The sequence below is a fragment of the Syngnathus scovelli genome, chromosome 16, assembly GCF_024217435.2.
Source record: "Syngnathus scovelli strain Florida chromosome 16, RoL_Ssco_1.2, whole genome shotgun sequence".
NCBI classification, from domain to species: Eukaryota; Metazoa; Chordata; class Actinopteri; order Syngnathiformes; family Syngnathidae; genus Syngnathus; species Syngnathus scovelli.
This window is the reverse complement of record NC_090862.1, coordinates 204,549-226,805: the sequence shown is the minus strand read 5'-3', so window position 1 is coordinate 226,805 and position 22,257 is coordinate 204,549. Positions and strand designations below refer to the sequence as shown.

Below are 22,257 nucleotides of genomic sequence, written 5' to 3'. Positions count from 1 at the left end.
TGTGCCGTGATGGACTGAGAAAAAGTGTGCTTGCTTTCTTTAAATCTTCCACTTCCTGCTGTGCGACTCAGTCGAGATTTCATTCGGCAATTTGGGTCCATCGTTTGATGGAAGAGAGCATCAACATTTGTCTTGTTGTCTTACCATTTATGGAAGCGGGGAAAAAATGCAGATATATCAGTCAATCTCACTTTCTCACTGAATTCCTGCAATTTTCAATGCATTATTATTGGTTGCTGATTTTTTTTTTTGTGTCCAAAATGAGCCACCTGATGGAGTCTAATCCCGCCTATGTGCGTGCGCGTGTGCGTATGAGAGTAGAAGTTCATCGAGTTTGAGGACACACATGAACAGGAGAAGAAGGATCTGCAGAACCATGTGGACAGGATGGAGTCCCACTCGAGGCAACTCGAACTCAAGATTAAGAACCACGCTGACCAGAGTAAGCACTAAGAATGACCCTTTAAAAACTCCTGACATACGTAATAAAAGGGGCCAATAATGTATATTTTTAGAAAAATCTCTGCCTCATTTCTCCATACGCACGCACACGCACACACTTTTGCGCAGATTTCAGGGAAGCACTGTAATTGGATTACGGGATTTATGTTATTCCCATCGTAATGCGGCGCTGCATCACCGCCTCGTCTTGTTGGCGGATTAAGGAATATTTTATAGTGTGGAAAAGTGTTGATTCACTCACCTCGTAAAGCGAAAGCCTCCTTTACTGACAAATTACTGACAATAAACAGTAACTCGCCGTTAAATTCACTCTTGGAAAAAAATAACATGAAATTGGCTCCTTTGCTTCCGCACCAGCTATTTATCCGTTTTCATTTGTTGAGTCATAGCTGTCGAACAAATCTCATTTCAGTACATTCTTTGCGCTCCGTGTAGACTAACAATGTTTTGCGCCTTTTTGTTTAGTCGGAAGGTTAGAAGAGCGAGAGGTGGACCTCAAGAAGGAATACAACTCCCTCCATCAGAGGCACACAGAAGTACGCGCATGGGGAAGGAGTAAGGGCAAGACTGGATGAGGTCAGTCCTAACTTGGCTCGTGCTGACTTTTGCAGATGATCCATAATTACATGGAGCATGTCGAGCGAATCAAAATGCAGCAAAGTAGCGAGGCGTCTGAACCGAGCAGTGCGGGGCGACTCCGGTAAGGTTTTTTTTTTTTTTTTTTTTTTTACACAGTTGAGTTGTGTTTCTATTAAACATTTCCCTCACTTGGTAGGAGAGAGCGCCCCCTTTCTTTGGGCATCTTCCCATCATCGGCTGGGAGCGCTCCGCTCATTGCGGACCAACACGCCCGTGCAGTGACGCCGAGCGCAGAGGGCTGGAGGTTCAGCGACACGACACACACTCGCTCCAACACCAGCCTCCAGGTGTGTGACACGCACACATTTGCAAAAGCGTTTGGCTTTTTCGGTCACCTAAAAAATAGAGAGCCTTTGATTAGGCGTGCTCACCGTCACGTGAGCTGCCGTCAAAGACCTCTCTATTTTCAGACATCCGCTTTTAAAGCGGCCATGAATATGCAAAGCAGTCTCGTGAGCCAACGTATCACAGTGATGTGCTAATGTCATTTTCACTTTGCCAGCTGACCTAAGCAAACTGTTTGGGGGTAGCGGCGCGGTCTTCGGTAATTTCGCGACAAGTGGGACAGCGCAGTGCATGATGGGAGTTACGCTTGCCGTGTGACCGGCAGCCAACCGCTGATGGAGAGGCACGCTGGGCCAGAGTATAATTCTTTCTCCCTTATGTAATCAGCGCTGCCGTCTGCTCCATGTTGCATCTTGGCCTTTTCGACCTCGCTGAGGTTTGAAAGGCAGACGGCATGTACTGAGCTTAATGAAAGGGGTGAGATCGAATTAACACCAACCCCTTGATTAATTGAAATTCAATTTTTTTAAATGTAATAATAAATCATCACAATATTGAGGAAAACGACTCCCCCGCCCCCAAGATTGTTCAGCACTTGTAGCACCATTTATATTCTCTCTGTAACAGATCAATGGCATTTCCAATCATTCACTGATTAAACATTGATTTGAGATGTGAGTCATTTGGGTTTGAGTGTAGTCATGGCACAAACCAAACAGTTGAGTCAAGGCACGCTATTCCTATTCTATAAAAAACTTCACCCACATGCACACTTGCTTTGGGGCCTTTGTGTTTCTGCTGAAGGCACACATGAGCTTCAATCTTACTCTCAGCAGGACTTTGCCACCTCCCCAAGGGAAAGGGGGGGTAAGAGTGTGCAAGACTCTACTTGGGGGAGTTCACTGGCTGACGACTGCAAGGTAGTTGAATGAATGCGGGCGGTGGCTAGCGTGGACACGCCCGCCACGCGTCTGCCCCAGGCAACGCTGTTTGTTTGTTTGTTTGTTGGTGCGTTGGCCATTGTAGTGGTTTGGTGTGCTTTCAGGCAGCGTCGCTTCACAGATGGCCTGCCGTTGATGGCGCTCCATGCAAACGCGTTGTGAGGAATTTAGAGTTGGCCAAATTGATAACGATTCATCTGTTCAAGTCACGAACAACGCGATTGCATCTGGGTTGTCATCGTTTGGATTCAAAGCGCATGTTCGTTTCTTGTCTTTATTTTGACCTTTCTGTGTTGCTGCAGCTGACTCAGCTATGACGTCACTCATTTGAAAAGATGCCAGCCTTTATTCATTGAATGTTGTGTGCTCGTAGCATTTGACTATTACTCGTTGTTGTCTTGGATCTCGTGTGCCTCGTTTGTGATGTGCGTTCATCTGAGCGTCGCTTTCGTTGTAGTTATGTGATGTCATCTTTGTACGGTGACATAAAGCTGAATGTCATTTTGGAAGCTGTTTGCGAACAAGCCCCACCCACCCCACCCCACCCCTTCATGGTCAATATCTTCTTTGACATTTCTTTCTCCCTTGCGTTTATGAGTTCCAGTTCCCCTAAAGCCAAAGGTGTTTTCTTGATCTAATGCCAACAAAGTTTACAACATAAGCGTTCGGCCTTCTTATGTTGTAATCTAAGTACGTGTGATCCTGTAAACCATCTATTACGTCTCTCATCCGGCCGGCTGAGCCTTTTACCTTAAAGAACCTTTTTGAGAATGAATTTGGCTGAAGTAAAATTCCACTCTTTACAGGATGAGATGTCAGACTTCACCGGCTCTAAATCTGCCACTCCCATGTCCACCACGGCCTCGGATATTGGGAGGGACGATGGGAACAGTAAGAGCGCGGAGGTTCAAGCGGCACCCGGGACCAGATCCGTATCAGTTGGTAAAAGACCCTTTTATTTGTCACAGAATTTTTATTTTTTTTATGCACCGTCTGTTCGTTATTGACGTCGGTGAATCGCGTCTCATTTAGGTTTACCCGATAATGAAGACAGTTCAGACGTGCAGGACATAATTGAGTCCACACCCGAGCTGGACATGGATCTGACGGGCCATAAGGGCTGCAGGTAGCACAGCCAACATCTAATTGAGATTTATTCAAGTACATTTTGACCAGACGGAAAAAAATAAATATATATATATATATATATCTCCCCCCTCCTGCTTTGCTTCATTTCCCCTCAGCACTCCGACCAAAGGCATTGAAAATATGGCGTTTGACCGCAACACGGACTCGCTGTTTGAAGAGCTGTCGTCTGCAGGCACAGGGCTAATCGGGGATGTGGATGAAGGCGCCGACCTGCTGGGTGAGTGACGGCTCCATGGTGAAGTTGCACATTTTCTTTTATGGGACGAGACTATAGAACATTTTCAACTGAATGTGGAAACACTCTGTTGCTGCTGTGTGCTCGCACCAAATGTAGCAAAAAATGAAGGCAAGTGTTCATTTATTAAATGTTATTGTAGTTTTAGTACCCATCTTAAATCTTGCCGTTCTAGCCTAGGAAAAATAGCTATAATATATTCTTGGTTGTACTGTACCTTTCCAAACCTACTTATATATTTCTTAACTATAAAAGTTATTCACTCCCAAAGACATATTTTTGTCTTTTCAGACTCCACACATTCAATCCCAGGTACTTAGTACTTTTCTTTTTTTTTGCGGGGTGTAAAATGGATGGTACTGAATCCACGTATAACAAGCACAGCTAATGTTGTAGGTGTCCAACTTTGGATTTTGAAGTTGGCAGCAACACCTGGAGTTTGCCGCAATGTTTCACAGCTGGCTTGGGTTCAGCTCATTGAAGCATCTGCCTGTGTTAACGTCACCTCTCTTTCTCCTCCATGTCTCATTCAACCCCCCCCCCCCCTTTGTCCATATTCCCAGTGGAGTACTCTGGTGTGTATGACCTCGAAACCAACCGTTCTTTTATGTCATGTCCCTCCTGCAAGCGCCGCAACGGCAGCTCACAGTGTCATACTCATCATGATTTCATACTTAGCTTTAGCTTTTCTTAGCCAGCCAAGATCGATTTGACTTCTTTAAGCCAATCTGACGTTTAGTCGGATGCATGGAGGCGTTTGGTGAGGAATCACATAAAGATGCTCTAACTTTTCTTTTTACAGCTTGAAAATCCAATTTGTGATCTTCCCCTTGATTGCTATTCTCTTCCAAATGTAAACTAGCCACATAAAGACAACCTTTATTGATATTTGCTTGTGGAATCAGCAAGGAAACATCATCATTTCAATCATTCCAGTGTCTCAAACTATATCTGCATTTCTTTTTTTCCCCCTTCTCTCCTGCTTATTCTTTCCACCTGGCTGGGATTGCATGGTTTTCTCAGACCTTAGTTTGATTGGTAAGACCGCACCCGCTCAATCCATCCTTAGCCTGCCAGTCATGTGATGCAGCGTGCTGCACATGTGCACCAGCTTGTGTGTTTGCTGCTTCTAGTTTTGAAAAAGCTTAGCATGACAAATGGCAATTTGTTTTGTTTGAATGTGTTGCCTTTAAATACGTAGTGCTAAAGTAGTACTTTGGCTTGCTGGGAAATTGTGTATCAAAAATAAGATTCCAATATGCTGTCTTTTTTTTTTTTTTTTTTTCCTTTTTCTCTCAAGGTATGGGCCGGGAAGTGGAAAATCTCATTCAGGAGAACTCGCAGCTGCTTGAGAGAAAGTAAGTTCAAAAAGCATTCTAAAATGATGTCTTCTGAACTCACTTGCCTTGTTCTGTCCAATTGGAAACGATGTTTGTTCGCTCCTCCGCAGGAATGCCCTGAATGTGGTGAATAAAGACTTGATCTTGAAAGTGGACGAGTTGACGTGCGAGAAGGAGATGCTCCAGGGCGAGCTGGAGGCCGTGCAGCAGGCCAAGGCAAAAATGGAGGAGAAAAACCGAGAGTTGGAGGAGGAACTCAAAAAGTGAGCAGAGCAGAGCAGAGCGCACAATTGTAAAGCAACAATCGAAGCAGTTCAATTGGTTTTCGAGATAGTCACTTTGTAATGCTGCTTTGCAGAGTGCGACTTGAGATAGAGGAGGTGCTGCAGAAAACAAAAGAAGAAGAAGACGTGAGTCATTTACTGGGCAGAGCTAAACTTGGACTACTTAACGCATTCAAGGTTCTCTAAATGCTTGTTTGTGGTTTGCAATGGCTGCCACAGAGCGACGTCCCGACAGCCCAGAGGAAACGCTTCACCAGGGTGGAAATGGCCCGAGTGTTGATGGAAAGGAATCAGTACAAGGAGAGATTGATGGAGCTCCAGGAAGCCGTGCGGTGGACGGAGATGATCCGGTAGGGAGATGACAAAACAAAGGAGTGCAATTTGAGGTGCTTCTTTCCCATGCGTCGACATGCTCAAAGGTGATGTTGTGTTCAGGGCCTCCAGGGAAAATCCGTCTCTCGCAGAGAAGAAGAAATCCAGCATCTGGCAGTTGTGAGTCCTTTTCCAATTTTCCATTTGTTGGTCCGTTTTCTTTGCAATTACTGGACTACATTTTTCTCTTATCTTCTTCGGGATTTGCTTTTGAATTGACAGCATTAGGTAAAAGTGGTTCTGTAAATCATCTCTCAGTCAAACCTGAAGTCAAACCCCCTGCCTAACCCTGTTACAAACTTGAACGTATATCATCATCATCATCCACAATATGCAACCGCAGCCGTTTTTCCATGACAAACTGCTCACGTTACCTTTCGTACACGTTCTTTGTTTTGTCCCGTCTCCTGCTTGCTGCTATTTTCCATTTTTGGTGTTTTCCTGCTGTTTGCTCACAGGAGAGAACTTTAAACAGGCAACATATGGGTGGTTCATCTGAGCTTTACTTTGAGACAATATCACATATTAACTGCTAGTGGTCTCCCGCCACAAATTGAGTTAACCTGGCATTATTATTATTATTATTTTTTTAAGATCCCCGAGAAAATTGTTGGGTTGACACTTTATTTTTTATTATTTTTTTATAAATTAGTTTGAAAAAAATGGTACGTGACAAATTAGATACGGTCGCATCCATATTAAACAAAGTGCTAAAAAATGTGTCTGTCGGGGAAATTGTGGGCATTAAAAATGCATATTCTGGACTATTTATAATCAAATAGGCTAATTCAATTATTCTCTGTAGTCCAAGTTGGTATTGTTGGTGTAAGGTTGTCTCATCCTCCCAGCATGCTTGGCCGTCCCGTCCGTAGTACAGTGACAGGAAAGTGATCTTTGCCGGTTGTTGGGTGACAACCTGTTGCTTTGTTCCCCCCCCCACCCCCTGCATTCTTCACTCTCGGTGGCTCTGTTTCCCTCTCGGCTGTGTGGCTTCCCCGTCGTCAGCTTCAGCAGGCTTTTCAGTTCCTCCTCCAGCACCCCGGCCATAAAGAAAATGGAGCCCCAGTCCAACGTGAAATACAACGCTCCGTGCAGCATGGTGAAACGGAGCAGCACGTTCTCCCAGTTCCCCACAGAGAAGTCCAAAACGTTCGACTTCCTCAACGAGGAGTGAGTAAAGCACTTGAGACCGACCGTTCTTTCGCTTCATTTTGACTAAGACTGATGTGTACAACTTAAAGATCTTCAACTTCCTTGTATACTGAGAGTCATTTTCTCCCTTTGCAAATCATATAGAAAAGACCAGTGCAGTTCCCCGTCGCGCAAAGAGCAAAAGCGAGCCCAGTACAGGCAGGTCAAAGCTCACATGCAAAAGGAGGACGGTCGGGTGACAGCGCACGGCTGGAGCCTGCCGAGCAAGTTCAAGGTAAGATGTCGAAGGAGATGAAAGCATGAGCGTGTCTGTCCTTCAACTCTTTTGTGACAGGGAGCAAACGGCGGACAAACGGAGAACAAAATTAATCTGCCCGTGCCCGTCTATTTGAGACCATTGGAACAGAAAGACGCTTCTATGAAGGTAATGTATCCAAACGAGTCGACTCGAACGCACAACATCGTGCCCATTGATCCCCTTGGCTTTCCCAGTTGTGGTGTGCGGCCGGCGTCAACCTCTCCGGAGGGAAAGCGTCACAGCCGTTTGAGCCTGCAAAGCAGATGAAGGGATCTCAGAGTAGCCTGGACCATTTGGAGCAAGAAAACAAGGTCAGAGATGGGGATTTAAAGATTAGCTGCTCCCAGCCGTGTTTGTGTTTCCCCTCCTGGTAGGTCCAGTAAATCCCTATAACAAGTTTTTGCCTACCTTGTCAGGATCAAGAGAAAGTTGAGGAGCTGATCCTTCAGGATGAATTGTCTAGTCGGGTGTGGGTGTGCACCAGCACCCACTCCTCCACCAAAATCTTAGTGGTGGATGCCGCGCAGCCGTCTGACCTCGTCGACGCCTTCTACGCCTGCAACACCCACGTCGTTTGCATCGCCAGTGTGCCAGGTAAGTCTTGGTTTTTACTGCTCATCTTTTCAGTGCGGCCAGAATGCTACCCACACATGTATTTGGAGACAAAGTCGTTTAGTATGGGAGATGACAGGATTTATTGGATATTCTTTTCCAGGTGTGTCAGAGTCCGATTATCCAGCAGTTGAGGAAGTCCCTCAAGACGTGGATGCAAATCAGGGCGATGTGGTATCCTTGGCCGGCAGCGTGGCCAGCGTGGGTTCGACGGGCAGCGACGGTGCCCTGGCAGCTGAGGGCACCACCGCCATCCCCCAGACAGCCAGCACGGGGGGCGGTCTGGAGCAGCCGGCGGAGCACAGTGCCATCCCTGCCTCGGGTACTTGGCAACAGTCTCCTAAATGCATCGGTGCGACAAGATCGAAAAACATTTCCGCATTGTCCGCCTCAGCCGAACTGTCCAGGCGGACGAGCCCGGCCGAGGTTCCCACCGCCGAAGAGGCGACGGAGGCAACTGAGGCAAACGCCGGCGGCAACGAAGAAGGAGAGGAGGACCAGGGGCCGGAGCCAAACCAGGCCGGAATCTACACGGAGCACGTTTTCACCGACCCGCTCGGGGTGGGGCCCGACGAGTCCATTTCTGCCGTACAAAGGTGACCCGTACGCAACGTTCTGCAACTGTGGTGCCTGCCAGAATGGAAACGGAACAATCCTTCCACGTTTGACTTATCTGCTCTTTGTGATCCAGCGGCTCTGCCACCAGCATGCCCGATGACTCTGACCCCTCATCCCTGGAAGTCAAGAGGATGAGCAGCGCCCTCCCCACCATGTGGTTGGGAGCTCAGAATGGATGGTGAGTTGGTAACATCACATCCACTAGAGGGCGCTGTGGACTAACTGTTGACAGAATCCTGAGTTGTAGAGTTTGATCTTTGTCTTCCTCAAGTCTCTATGTCCACTCATCTGTGGCGCGATGGAGGAAGTGTCTTCACGCCATCAAGCTCAAAGACTCCATCCTCGGCATAGTGTGAGTACACCGCTGCTTGTGTGAGGGCACACGCAAACATGAAGAACCAAAGGTGCCTTCTTCATACAGGCACGTGAAAGGCAGAGTCCTGGTGGCGCTGGCGGATGGAACCTTAGCAATTTTCCACAGAGGCATCGGTGAGTCTGTTTTCACGCGAATTGACGTACCGATTCCCGGAGCGTTGAACGAAGAGTCGATTTGTAGTCTTCCTGTCGTACGTCCTATTCAGGCGGTCAGTGGGACCTTACCAACTACCACCTGTTGGATCTGGGACGACCCCACCACTCAATCCGCTGCATGACCGTAGTCCACGATAAGGTGTGGTGTGGCTACAGGAACAAAATCTACGTCATCCAGCCCAAAGCCATGAGGATAGAGGTCAAGCATATTTAGCGGCAAAATCAAAGCCTCCCGCGCGACACATAAAAGTAATCGGCAAATGTCACATTTGCATTTGTCTCGACCGAGTAGAAGTCGTTTGACGCGCACCCACGCAAGGAGAGTCAGGTTCGACAGCTGGCTTGGGTCGGCGATGGCATCTGGGTGTCCATCCGACTGGATTCCACGCTGCGATTGTTTCACGCCCACACCTTCCAGCACCTCCAGGACGTGGACATTGAGCCCTATGTCAGCAAAATGCTCGGTAGGCCTACCCGTCCGTCCGTCCGTCCGTCCGTCCGTGTGGCCGTGCGTCCGGTCACCTTCCCTGGTTACGGAGCAAATGGAAACTAAATGTGCTTTGCAGGGACGGGTAAACTGGGTTTCTCCTTTGTGAGAATCACAGCTTTAGTGGTGTCCTGCAGCCGACTCTGGGTGGGGACTGGAAATGGCGTCATCATTTCCATCCCGCTGTCTGAAGGTAGGTAACAAATTGCAGTCAGTCTCCTTTCCTTAGCGTTGCGCTCCCTAACACGGCGGCTTCACATCTTCGTTCTACTCTTGCGCAATACACTTGAATGCATATTGCGTAACGTTGTGGCCGTGCCCCCGCACGCGCTTACTCTCGTTTGCGCCGTCTCATTTATTGCTCTCCTCTGAATCCAAGTGAGCATACACCCTGTGTCGGGCTGCTCTAAATGCAACAATTGTTGCTCCCGAGGCTTCTTGAATACGAGATGACTGGGTTACCATGGCTACCGGCTTTGCAGCCGCACTGTGCGTTCAAGCGTCCAATTTGGAATCCGTCGGGCGTTTGTCTGTCTCAAAGCGAGAGAGGGATGGAAACGTGTTTGTTCAGCAACACGTGCGTCAAGCGCTGGTTTTCTTTGGCCCTCCTTACTTATTCTTCCTATGCGACGTGCAAGCGAGATCAATACTAAGTAGTTTGACAAGTTCTCTCTTATCTTTCAGCCAACAAGACATTAGCGACGGTGCCAAATTGGCCCGGCAGCGCCGTGCGGGTCTACAGTGACGATGGCGCAGAGGGCGCGTTGCCAGCGAGCTTCGTGCCGTACTGCTCCATGGCGCACGCCCAGCTCTGTTTCCATGGACATCGAGACGCTGTCAAATTCTTTGTCACCGTGCCAGGTGAGCGTCAAGCGCTGAGACGGCCGGCGAAACTCCCTCGCGGTAGTTGAGATTTTAAATGGACGAAAGTCTGCTGCGAGCATTTCTTCTAACGTTTTCTTCTCGGCAGGTCAGGCAATGCCACCTCCCGGAAGTGCCGATTCGGGCTCTGACGACCCTCCGTCTGAATCTTCGGACACAGCCGCGTCGGAGCCCAAAACGTACCTTGTGATGAGTGGAGGAGAAGGCTACATTGACTTCAGAATGGGTGAGTACAATGACGACCGCACGCAGGTGGTTTTGCAACGGTATGTGCATGTCAAATATATTCAAAGGTACTTCAAAAAACATTCAAATGACACACATTTAACTCAGTAGGGTTGTATTGATTTTTAAAAAAAATAAATGTTGACCTTATATAAGCTCAAGGAACGGTAAAGAGCACTCTGATCATTACGTTACTCTCAGTGCAGCAAATGCTTAGCAAAGCAGTAATCCACCAGAAACCAAACACCTTGGCACCGACCAAGATAAGACACTTAGGGCTTGATTTACTAAAGGTTTGCCCGCACGTGCTGAAGCAAGCACAGACTCGATTGCTCACGCGGAGAGATACGAAATCTGATGGTACCCAGCTTTGCGTCTCCGAAAAGGCGGAGTCTTTGCTAATTGATGAGTTCAACAATGTGCGGCGGCTGATTTTGCGTCTCTAAACGGTGCATCCGAAAGGGGAGCTGCAAACTGCGCGTGACTGCGTTAACGCGGCAAGGAGATGCCTGCGAAATGAGAGTCGACGAGGCCAACGGATCTTTTCCGCTCCTGCGATACCAGCAACAAAAATGCGCGCTACATATCGTGTCTTCCAGCCTTGTGATTCTGGAGCTTCTGAGCGTCAGTCACAAGAAGGAGTCATGCTATTTCTTAACGTGTGTAAAAGTGCGTCGCGACTTAGCGGTCCTTGGAAAATGGAAAACCTCTGCTTTAACGCGTCATCCCCTCCCCTCCCCTCCTCTCCATCCTGCTGTTCCATGCGCGCGGATCCCCAATTTTGACACTTCAGGTGACGAGAACGGTGAGCTGGACGGCACGTCCGAGCCTACGTCGGGCCAACAGTCGGCGCCCACCAAAGCCGAGCGAAGTCACCTCATCGTATGGCAGGTGGCCACCTCTCTCGATTAAGCGCCCATCACAACGTCCACCGCCCTCAGCCCGCATGCGCAACTTCCTTTTTTAATTGGATAGGATTCTTGAGTCATTCACTACTTTGTAAAAAAAACAAAACAATTATTTTGTATCAGTATTTTTTTGTACAGTTTATTCCTAAGGTCAGTAGGGATGTTTGCTAAGTTAAACAATGCATCCACGTGCTCCCGAGCTTGGAAACGCTGTTGCGCACAGCTGTGAAAGGTGTGGACATTTTCATCGGATCTACCGCGGGCATCATTTCACCACGGACGACACGTTTCGCGTTTCTGCCGACACGGGAAGTAAGGGAGAAGGGAACTTCTGGATTTTATCTGACCTATTATTTTATATTATACATGTTAAGCCTCATCTCTGTGTGAGAGCTCAGGTGTGTTTGTGTAAGTGCGTGCGTGTGTGTGTGTGTGTGTCAGTCAGTTTAGCTTTGTTCACAATTCTCCGTCACAGTCAACTGACTGTATCTTTTCATTTGGGCGAGGGTAAAAGTGCCACAATCTTGGTGCTTTCCATTCCTCTTTCACTCACGGGCACTTTATGGCGATAGACTAGATGACATATTTGCTTGGACAAACAAACACAACTGCTCTGCGTGCCAATAAGGTGTCATCCCAATAACCAAATGATGACTGAAGAACAAAGGTGGAAAGGAATTTAATTGTCTGGAATATTTAAAAAGCTCTGTGTGCTTTATTGTGTCAAATCAACTTGAATAGGACATTTTGACTGAGTGTAATATTTGAATGTGGCACCTTCTAGTGGAAATGCACACGTCACTAAAGAGACTAGTGTGCAACACGGTCCCCTCCGTCAGGGCATTATTGTGGTGTTTGCTTTCGGCATCTGATGCTTGCAGGAATAGTTTTAATGTCTGAAAAGGTCAGGCCGAGTCTGGTCTTCTGTCCTTTGCCGGCATTCAAAATAATGACATTATCTTGCGTTTTTACCATTCCAATATTTATTTATACGTTTTTAACAGAGCCTACCTTGGTTCCGAATGTAACTTTTTATCAAACCGGACTATTGTGAATAATGCAGTGCAATGAGTTTACATGATTGTTCATTTTAAAGCAGTCAAAAACAAAAAAGTTTTTTTTTTTCATTTGAATATTTAGCAAGTCACAAGATCACATTTTGCCAACAGTAACAAAACGTTTTGACATCAATGTACTAAGCTATGCATGTTTTTTAAGACAACACTGCAATGTTATTGGCTCTTTAGTGCCACCATTTTGAGTAGGGTGGATGTGAGTGTGTGTGTGTGTGTGTGTGTGAGGAAATGTGCTTGCGAGTTTGGATGCAAACTGCATTTGGCCGTCCGTCCATGTGTGTGCGTGTGTTGCGTCCTGTAGTGTTAATGTGTATTTTACATCGGGGGGTGGGGGGGAAATCTCAAAATGCCATGACAGTTCTCCTCTTGGTCAGTGTTTGCTAAGTGAACATCATAGCCTTATTTTTAACAATCTATTAAATTCAATTTCACCAAGATCTTGCCGTTGTCCCCTCTTTTATTTATCACCTTTTTCAATCGACTGAATGGTTGAAAGTGCCTGATCTATTTCCAGCATTATTTTGCACCTTTCAGGAGTTTGAAATAGAATAGATTTGTTGAACAGTACACAGTCAGGTTGCTAACCGAATCATGTTGCTAAGCGATGGTCATAAAATAACCTCATAAAATGCTCATAAAACGCAAACATCCAATCCTGTCAGCAAGCTCACAATTTTTACTGCTTGTATGTTGTCTGCTGTCATTTAATGCATTTATTTGAAAAAGTGTCCAATACGTATTTCAAACTGCTTAAAATCCACATGATATTTTTTGGGTGTACTTCCCCAAAGGTATCTTATACAATACAATACAACTTTATTTCTAAATCACATTTGACAACATCTGCAGCTGTAACAATGTGCTGTACAATTGTTTGCCTAAACCCTGGTTTTATGCTCCTATCAGGCTTGGTTGGTGAGGAACCTGGGTAGCAACTTCATTATTGTTGCTGCTATACTTTCTTTAAACGTTAGGGGGCGGTGTGGCTCAGGCTTAGGTTAGATGCAACATCACCAAATGAAGAAAAAAAAAAAGAAATCCATGAAATTACATCACAGCATAAAGCCCTTCTTCCGCCTCCTCACTTTTCCTCCAGCTCTCGTCACCCGCCCTCCTCTGCTTAAAGCATGCGGGGGCTGATGCACCCACGCACGCACGCACGCACGCACGCTGAGGCTTTTGACGTCACACAGTATGATGTCGCCCATACAGGGGATTCTGAGAACACAACATGCCAGGATTGTAATGCTTTACAGCTGACATGCTGCAAAAAAACCAACTTCCTGTGCCAAAGCTGGGATTGGTAGCAAAAAATACAAAGATATACTTCACAATGAAACTGATGGCCTTTGTTCATATGATGAGCCAGACAGTATGTGCAGGTTCCGTTGTTGTATAACATCCCCTCCTCTGTGTCTGTCCTTCAGAAGTTATTGGAGTTATGCATTCCTAACGATATGTCACTTTATTCAGGATGATGTCTTTGTCCTGTGCTATGAGCAAGGTGTCACCTGTCTCTGTTATCAGCAAAAAGGTGCCCTTCATAGGAGAGAAGCCAGCCAGCGGCAGGGCTGTTTCATAAACATAACAACAGCAGCAACATTGCCTTTTCAAGATGGTTTCCATTTAAAAAAACACCTCACTCAAAGCTGCCCATTCAATCTTGTTTGGGATTATTTGCTTGGCTGGCGGTGAATGCTGAGAGCCCATCAAGTCTAAAAAAGACGAAAGGCTTGCCAGTAAAGTGAAAAATATGGCAGAGATAAGGAGACATCTGCTTTGTGCTCTCCAAAGTCTCCCCTCGCAAGTTGTTTCTGGCAACTTTTTACCCTTTACTCCCTACATATGGAAACGGATGCTGAATCTCTTCAAAAATGACAAAGAAAATCTCTCAAAGTAGCACGGTAAAGGTCTTTCAGCCTCAGCAAATGACAAAGGCATGAAAAAGTCCAATCAATCAATGTTTAGCTCTTAACTAAGTTGCCCTGCTTCCACGTCGGAGGTGTACTTAGATTTTTGTCTGTTTATATCTATCTATTTCAGGGGCGGCCATTTTGTCTCGTCCTGCCTCTCGTTGCCCACCCAAAATGACATCACTGCGCCGAAGGGCTCATTTTGCAAATGTCACGGGACCAAAGTTAGAAAGCAGGTGAGTCCTGATGGTTGAATGACCTGAACTTGAATTAGCTGTGTGTGTTTTTTCCCCCCCTCCTCCCTTCTATCTGCTTAGACACACAAACTTTATTCCACCATCTTTTCTGCATTTTTCTCGGCCGTTGAGTGTTTGGAGGCCAGGCGACAGCTGCTATTGTGTCACCAACACAGAGGAATGTTTTAATCCACCAGAGACATCTGGCAAAAGGGAGATAGAGGAGAGAATGTGTTTTCAAGGCTTTGAATTAATGACATAACTCTTGGAAGAAGAGGATGGGATCGAAATTGAGTGCATGCGTGTCTTTGTGTTCGTGTGGGTGTGGGTGTAATGTATGTATGGACACAATGCATGATCACATGTGATTTAAAAGCCTTCTTTAGTCCCAGTGAGAGTGGCCTTGGTCTCCCACAGAGGTGTGCACTATTTCACAGTGACCAACGGGCTGGCCTAAGCACTTTCCGAGACAGTGCAACAAAGCATGTTGGGATATTTGCAGCACGCCGTGAGCAAATTGGAAAAAAAAAAAAAAAAAAGGCCTGCAGGCAAAGCAACAAACTAAAATGTTTGTTACTTCTCAGTAAACAGAGGTTGGGAGAGAGACAATACGGGTGCCATGGCGGCGGCGGCGGCGGCGTCCGCGGCGGCCTGCGTGCGTCCATGTGTCTATTTTTAGCCCCTGACTAAAGTGCTGAGGAGGCTGAACCGGGGTTGAAAGCAGGGACAAATAAATGTGACACCGTGCGCAAGCTATCGCGTCGATATGAATGATCGTCTTCTGTCCCTTCCTATTTTTAAAGTGTTTTTCTCTTCTCCTGCCAAAACGTTTGCTAGTGAGATGCATAACAAGTCCTAATTGTAACGTTCATTTGCAAAGAAATGTGTTCCATTTTATTTGCTGATTTTAATTAAGATAGTTGTGCTTCTTCTATCTGTTTCATTCTAATTAAACAACAATATATTCATTATTCTTGTTTGTGACGGTGTAGATTACTGCGCTGTTGAAGACCGGCAAGATCCTGTTTGTCATATTTTGTCCTCCATGCGTAGCTACAAAAGTAGCCAAAGAACAGAAGTCCAGGAGGCAAGGTAAGACCAATTTCAGTGTCTACTACATTTCTATGAAAGGGAAGCATAACACTTATCGGCTGTGAGGGAACCAGCAATTATTTCAATGTTGAGCTACTTGCAAAAGAGAACTGAATTCATTTGGATACAGTGCACCAACACCTGTTTGTTAACATTAGGCATATTTTTCTGGGTAAAAAGACAGTCCCTAAGGTAAGTGTCAAAAATGATCTTTGGACTTGTTTAGAAATGAGAAGAATAGAAAATTGCCATTCATTTCATGCAAATGATCTGTCATTGATTTTTGTGTGTATCAAAAGTACTCGTGGTATCTGTCATCGATATCGGTCTCGGTGACTACTCAAGATTTGAGTGTCGGCCGCTACTTGTACCGGTATCGGTCTAAAAAATAGTGCTATTGAACATCCTTATCTTTTTTTTTTTTTTACTGTAATGTGAAATGCAAAGCACACCTTGTACACAAACACAAATGTACTTTTGTGAGCACACGCTTAAAATGAGCCACTCATTTGCGCTCCAGCTCTCATATTGAGTCTTTGTCGTCATTCCCACCGAAGTGGCCTTTGAAATACTAATCGCTTCCCTATCGGGCCAAAGCGTATGAATACATTTAATCGATTGGGCGTACGAGGCATGCGTGTGCGTGTTCCTGTGTGCCCTTTGCGGCTCTTGTTTGTATGAGCGCGTCTATTATGGGATGCGCGAGGGAGCTTCTCTGCAGTCTGGGTGACATCACCGGCCAGGAGCGCATCGCATGACAGGCGGCCAGGCCAGGCCAGGCCAGGCCAGGCCACGAGCAGCCGAGAGACGCGCTGTAACGTTAGCCGCGGACCTCGCCCGCCGCACTCCTTTATTTATCCTCCCCGTCCCTCGGGCTCTCGCTACCCCTTTACTGATGACGCTGTTGTTGCCCTCCCTGGCTTCCTGTTTTTGGATGGACAGCTTTTCACTTTTATGATTGGTGGCGCCGGCAGCCGTTTTCCTCCCCGAAGGAAGGGACACTTTTGGCTTTCGGCCGTGGATCGGCTCACTTTTATATCATCTCCTTTTGTAAACTGCGGCAATGACTTGATAAGTTTGTATTTCTCAGCGCCATGCGAGCTTTTCCATACATCCTTTGAAAGCAGGATTCTGAACTTCTCATTTGAGTGTGTCCAGTTTGGAAGCGTAAAGAATGTTCTGACTTTTGATGGGCAGGATGCCATTACAGTAGCTGCTAGCGTCGACAAAGTGCTGTTATGCTATTTGCATTTCAATATAGCAACAGCCGTAAAGTCATAACATAAATACTTCAAGTGCAAGTCTTTTTCCAGCAAGTGTGTGCACTCATCTATGTATGTTTCTGCTGCATGGCCACATGAGAAATGGAATGTGAAAAGATCTCCTCCCTCACTCACCGCCATGAGATGGCTCATTAAAATGCAAATGTGTTCCTTTATAAGAGCAACTAATTTAGCGTCTGTCCTTGAACGCGGCCTCCAGCTTCAATTCTATTCACGACGCTCGCCTTTTCTGGCCATCGCCGGCCGCAACATTAGGTACACGTGCGCTGCCGTCCTTTGAGATACAATTCAATAGCCGTGTTTACCGCCGAGCATTGTACTTCCGGCAATGATCGGAATTGTGACACAATGCCAATGTCCGTGTTGAGCGGTGTGTTTGCTCAATCAAAGAGGTTCACGGTGATGTCAGCGTGAAGGAGAGTGCAGTCCATCATCTTGTGTTCAGCCTTCCTGGCGTGATGTGCGTCCTTGCAGGCCCCATAGTCAGATAAGCGGCTGGCTCGTTCTTGCGATTATGATGTCAAGGTAATGCAAGCGCTTTTCCTCACAAAAACGAGACCATCAAAATAGCAAATGACTCATTCGCTAGGAGTCATTTTAGCTTTAGTTGGGGACCCTTACTTATCAATTCAAAGTGATTAGGAAGTAGCACCTGACCAGTATTTGTTTGACAACATAGCAAATGATGGCAAGCTTTTTTTTTTTTTAAGAGAGCAGTCCTAATCACGCAATGTGCTGCCTACAAGGGAAAGTCGACTTAGACTGGATTTTTAGGCACCTGGTTTACTATCTGCTGAATGATCAAGCAAAATGAACTCCGCCTTTTCTTTCTTTGTTGTCTCTCGCCAACAAAGGCGCACAGGGGAGGACACAAAGGAATTACATTTATTAATCTTTTGCCAAGGTTGACTTTCAGTGGCGGAGCTCTCTGACCTCTGGAATTTTTTTTTTTTTTTTGGCAAGAACATCATCCTCTAGGAGGAACTAGCAGATTTCAGAAGTGTACGCCCGCTCGCTCGCTCGGGCCTCCCTGTTTTATGTGACGTATCGCCTTGGTCTTTACGAGGGCATCGGGCGCTTTAATGGGATGGCAAAGATACGATGGATGATGGACTGGAAATCAATAGAGCACAATGACAGATCACGAGCTGCGCCGAATACGGAAGAATAATTGGATTCCGTTTCATCCCGAGTTAGGGCATGTACCAAGCGTAGCGTCATCCCGAAGGATGCTTGACCTTGGATGGAAGTGACAAGCAAACATCTGCGCTCTCTTTAAATTTGTCGGAGTCCATGCCGGACGAACAAATCGCTTTCGTCGTTCCGTCTTCATCAATGGGAAGGTTGATGGACGGACGATTGTGACGTCGATTCCCGACATACTTACCAATTATTCGTCTTGAAGCGTTGACGGACTATTGATCAAGGAAGCTAATCATCTGGAATGACTCCCGATATTTACAAAAGAGCGCTCGGTCTTGCTGAAAAGAAAACAAATGTACAAACACATGTACGTATGTGTTGTTCAAAATCAGAATCGATTCAGACGTTATTCTTGTAAACTTCTCGGAATAGCTGAGGTCAAACTTCAAATCTTAATTTACGAGGACGGTTTCAAAGGGTACTTTGCCGTACTGTACAAAAGCAAGAGCCCAATTAAGCCTGTTGACGTCAGCGGCCAGATATGCAAGGCATCTTAGGTCAAAAAAAAAAAAAAACAACTTTTATCAGCATTCTAGTGTGGTTATCAACCAAAGATGATTAGACGGTAATTGGGCTTCTTGATTTTTGAAGAGGCTTCACCTTTAATCCAGAAATCTCAAGTTCTGGCACTCCTCTACAAAAATCACAATGTCAAAAATAACTTTCGACTAGCAATCATGATTAGTATGTGAACAATGTGGCTAAGGCAGCTCCTTCACTAAGGTGCGTTCGCTGTCCAGCTAATTTGTCCTGTCACATCCTTGCCAGCAGCTTTAGCGGATCTTGTAAGAGTTGGCTCGGGTATGAATAGCGAGGATTATCACCACGTCGAGCCCAACTCGCCACAGGGGCTAAGAATATGTCGGATTGGCGCAAAGATTCAGAAGAACTCCTCGGTCGGGTGGGACAGTGACCCAGAGGGGGAGAGGATTGAGGTCAGTTAGGTGCTACCAAAGTTACTTCCAGCTTATTATACAAGAGGAATAAGGAGTTATTTTTGGTGTTGGACAAAGGAGGGAAAGGGAGCAAGAGAAGAGATTGAGGCTTGCAGGAGGCGTTGGCAGAAACACTGGCTAATGGAAGCCTTTCCAGAATTAAAAGAATGCTTTGAATAGGTTCATGCGGAAAAATGTCAGATGAATAGTGTGGATTTGTGGGAGGGAAAAAAAAAGATGTCCTTGACCATATTTGGACAGATGGAGGTAGTTCACATTATGAGTTGAGTGTATTCGCAGTATTCATTCGCTCATTCCTTGATAGGCCAGTGGAGAATGGTAGAAAAATCAAATCAAATACTGCCCACTGGTGCGCGGTTCCCTCAGGACCCAATGAATCCCAGTGACACGTGACCTTCAATGTTCACCCCTGAAATTGCCGTCATTGAATCCTGTCAGTCCTCATGTGAAACAAGGGTATTCTATCGCACCCTCAACTTCTCATGTTGACTCTGCTGTCAGTATTTCTTCAAATTTTGCTCAAGCATTCGAGTGCCAGCATCAGTAGGACGGAACATGTGTCGATTGAAAATTTTTAATACGTAATCAGGATTTGGTTTTTGTACACATTTGCTGAAAAATGCTTCTTCTGTATTTTACGTCATCGCCAGAGCTCTTTGGTTCAACTGGCGCCATTAAAACTCGGACTTGTCGGCTAAGAGATGGGCCTGCGAGCGTTTGGGGAGGTGTCAAAATGAAACTTCTGCTATTAGCGGCTAACTAAGCTCCATCCTCAGATTAGCCGTGATCAACCGCCGACTAAGAAGTGGATTTGGCTCTTCCTTTCTTCCTTCACTTGCACTCTTTGTGAATCCCAAACAGTATCCTCTCCTCTCCCCTCTTTCTATTTCCTTGCCTCCGTAAAGCTGTTCAAAGGAAAAGCACGCGGCAAAGCACAGCTGCCATTTGAAAATAAGGCCATATTTTCAGTCCAATTTAATGCCGATTCAACCCTGAAAAGAGCGGCGGCGGTTCTCCGATTGGCCGCGCGGGGTCACGGCCAGGTTGCCCTCTTAATTACCTGTGAATATACCGTCCTGCCGGTGCTTCATTAAGAGAGCTAAAATAAGCTGAAACTCTCCGTAATGAGCATTTTCCCATCCAGGAATAAAAATAGGAATAGCCTGGCTGATGAAAAGAGTTTTGGAATCATCATCTGAAGCTATTTGGGAATTGATGCTCTGTTGTGTAAGACTCGCAAGTAGGTTAGAACACAAACGGCTGCAAACGCTTGCGGGGATGATGTAAGAGTATTATTGTATGATTGGTTTCACTTTCATCCCACCCTGCATGTGTGTTTTGCTTTCCGCTCGACTTTTTTGTTGCACCTCGGTCTGTTGATTCTCGCTCATCCAAACGTTTACAAATTGGAGATCAGCGTTACGCGACGACTCGTGTTGGAGTTCTTCAAGTTCCGACTGTCGGTGAATAATGAGTTTGTGTATGCGATAGTTGGAAGGTGATGCCAGCGTGCAGTTAGTTAGTCAGTGCACTCTAGCCTGTGTTTTGATCTTTTTTTTTTTAACTAGTTTTTACAGCGCCTCATAACTCTTGCACCCAGCGGTGTCAGAGCAGCGTATGCTTTACGACGCGAGGCTAAAAGATTGCACGGACACGCCCTAATAACGCCAAGGTCAGCATGTCGGCTCAGAGCAGACGCCCTGACCAAACGGATGGCGACGCAAAAACATGACCCCCGAAACCTTTGGCCCCAAATAGTCCAAAGATTGTACAGGAGCCTTTGATGAATTGTGTTTGAGTATGCAGCACTTTTTATTTCCGTGGCGGTAGTGGCAGTGGGATTTATACCGCTGCTGTCTGAAAATGCCCCTGGCTGCTTTATGACTGGAATATGAATCAGCGTTGGAGTGCAGACAGCATGGGGATGTGATCTATGTCCACTCTGGTTCACATCCAGCAACTCCATCACTCCCATGCCCACCCGAACTCACAGCGGGATGAAATTAGTGGACTCTCCAGCAGTCGGATTTTCACTGGGTGGCCAACATCACTTCTGTGTTAATGATTGCAATTGGAAAAGCGGAGTCCCTCTCGGTTCCTTTTTAATCCTCTTAAGCATGATACTAAAGACTTTTTCTTACTGTGTGAATGAAGACGTTTGATGCAGAGCAGTAACCAAACAAAATGGAAAGAGCCACTTCCTCAGATTGAGTCGTAAAAAAAAAAAAAAAGACAGATTGCCATCAGATAGCACAGCCGAATGTCAATGAAGAGAAAAAAAAAATGGCAAAAGCGATCGAGCCTGAGACCTGTGGCCTTAATGTGTATTTTTCTGACATGAGGATGCAGTCCTGTTGATTCAGGTCACTTGTGTTTGGACATGAAGAGGGCAAGGGCGGCTCATGTTGCCCCAACAGCAAACTTTTTTCCTGGGAATCCTTTTATCATTTGTCCTGTTTCTTTCTGTTCCTCTAAAGCAGCGGCTCTGTTTATTTTTCCCCGCTCGACATATTTTTCCGTCTCCGTGCGTTCTCTGTGTTTCCTCGCTTTGAGAATGGCGGCAGATGGAGGGCAAAGGGCGGCGCTTGTGCGTGTCACCGCCAGGGCGGGGCCAAATTGTACCGGTGTGGTCACGGAACCCGGACGGCCCGCTCTGTCTGACCTCTGATAACACAGCGGTGACCCTTGTAAAGCTTTGACCCAGCTTGTCGCGGACGGCTGAGAATCCGCTGATGTTTTTCTCGACTGTTTTCGACACGATACACAGAGGAGGCCAGATTTATTTACCTTTGTTTCATATCGAAATCCAAACCTTCAATTACTATCAACTTTCCATTTGGCTCGGATTGTAACGCATGAAGTATTTTCCGGAGGGAGGGGCCGGCTTCACTGATGCTTTCCACTCTAAGAAGCCCGAGGTAGCAGAGGTCAAAGTTCATGTGGATGTGTGTCCCTTCTTGACTCGTTTGAATTTTCATCCGATTTTTCTGCCGCATCTCGGGGCGACGTGTGCAATTTCTTTTCTGGCGGTGGCGGTGTTATCGGCGCGTCCTCGTGGCGTGCTTCGCTCGGCATTAG

The 22,257-nt window shown here is 46.3% G+C and overlaps 1 protein-coding gene across 8 annotated transcripts in view; it reads left to right on the top strand.

Annotated features, from left to right (window-relative positions):
• spag9a (sperm associated antigen 9a) overlaps positions 1-22,257 on the top strand; it is a 63,163-nt gene that overhangs the window by 1,183 nt on the left and 39,723 nt on the right. Inside the window, exons 2-33 of one of the 8 annotated variants that reach the window (XR_007486676.2) lie at positions 322-442; positions 928-998; positions 1,074-1,162; positions 1,238-1,388; positions 2,220-2,306; positions 3,134-3,269; positions 3,360-3,453; positions 3,572-3,693; positions 4,003-4,023; positions 4,275-4,286; positions 5,012-5,069; positions 5,162-5,314; positions 5,410-5,461; positions 5,555-5,685; positions 5,771-5,827; positions 6,713-6,877; positions 7,004-7,133; positions 7,194-7,283; positions 7,352-7,468; positions 7,574-7,751; positions 7,873-8,091; positions 8,164-8,365; positions 8,461-8,565; positions 8,659-8,739; positions 8,809-8,876; positions 8,969-9,117; positions 9,211-9,382; positions 9,485-9,598; positions 10,090-10,266; positions 10,376-10,513; positions 14,540-14,645; positions 15,638-15,737. Coding sequence is in view for 1 of the 8 variants with exons in the window: in XM_049744449.2 (XP_049600406.1) it covers positions 322-442; positions 928-998; positions 1,074-1,162; positions 1,238-1,388; positions 2,220-2,306; positions 3,134-3,269; positions 3,360-3,453; positions 3,572-3,693; positions 4,735-4,749; positions 5,012-5,069; positions 5,162-5,314; positions 5,410-5,461; positions 5,555-5,685; positions 5,771-5,827; positions 6,713-6,877; positions 7,004-7,133; positions 7,194-7,283; positions 7,352-7,468; positions 7,574-7,751; positions 7,873-8,091; positions 8,164-8,365; positions 8,461-8,565; positions 8,659-8,739; positions 8,809-8,876; positions 8,969-9,117; positions 9,211-9,382; positions 9,485-9,598; positions 10,090-10,266; positions 10,376-10,513; positions 11,306-11,424 (3,561 nt within the window). In the remaining 7 variants the exon portion in view is untranslated. Of the gene's footprint in view, positions 1-321; positions 443-927; positions 999-1,073; positions 1,163-1,237; positions 1,389-2,219; positions 2,307-3,133; positions 3,270-3,359; positions 3,454-3,571; positions 3,694-4,002; positions 4,024-4,274; positions 4,287-4,734; positions 4,750-5,011; positions 5,070-5,161; positions 5,315-5,409; positions 5,462-5,554; positions 5,686-5,770; positions 5,828-6,712; positions 6,878-7,003; positions 7,134-7,193; positions 7,284-7,351; positions 7,469-7,573; positions 7,752-7,872; positions 8,092-8,163; positions 8,366-8,460; positions 8,566-8,658; positions 8,740-8,808; positions 8,877-8,968; positions 9,118-9,210; positions 9,383-9,484; positions 9,599-10,089; positions 10,267-10,375; positions 10,514-11,305; positions 12,934-14,539; positions 14,646-15,637; positions 15,738-22,257 lie in introns of those variants that run through there. The other 7 variants (XR_007486678.2, XR_007486679.2, XR_007486677.2 and 4 more) reach the window with 7 other exon arrangements.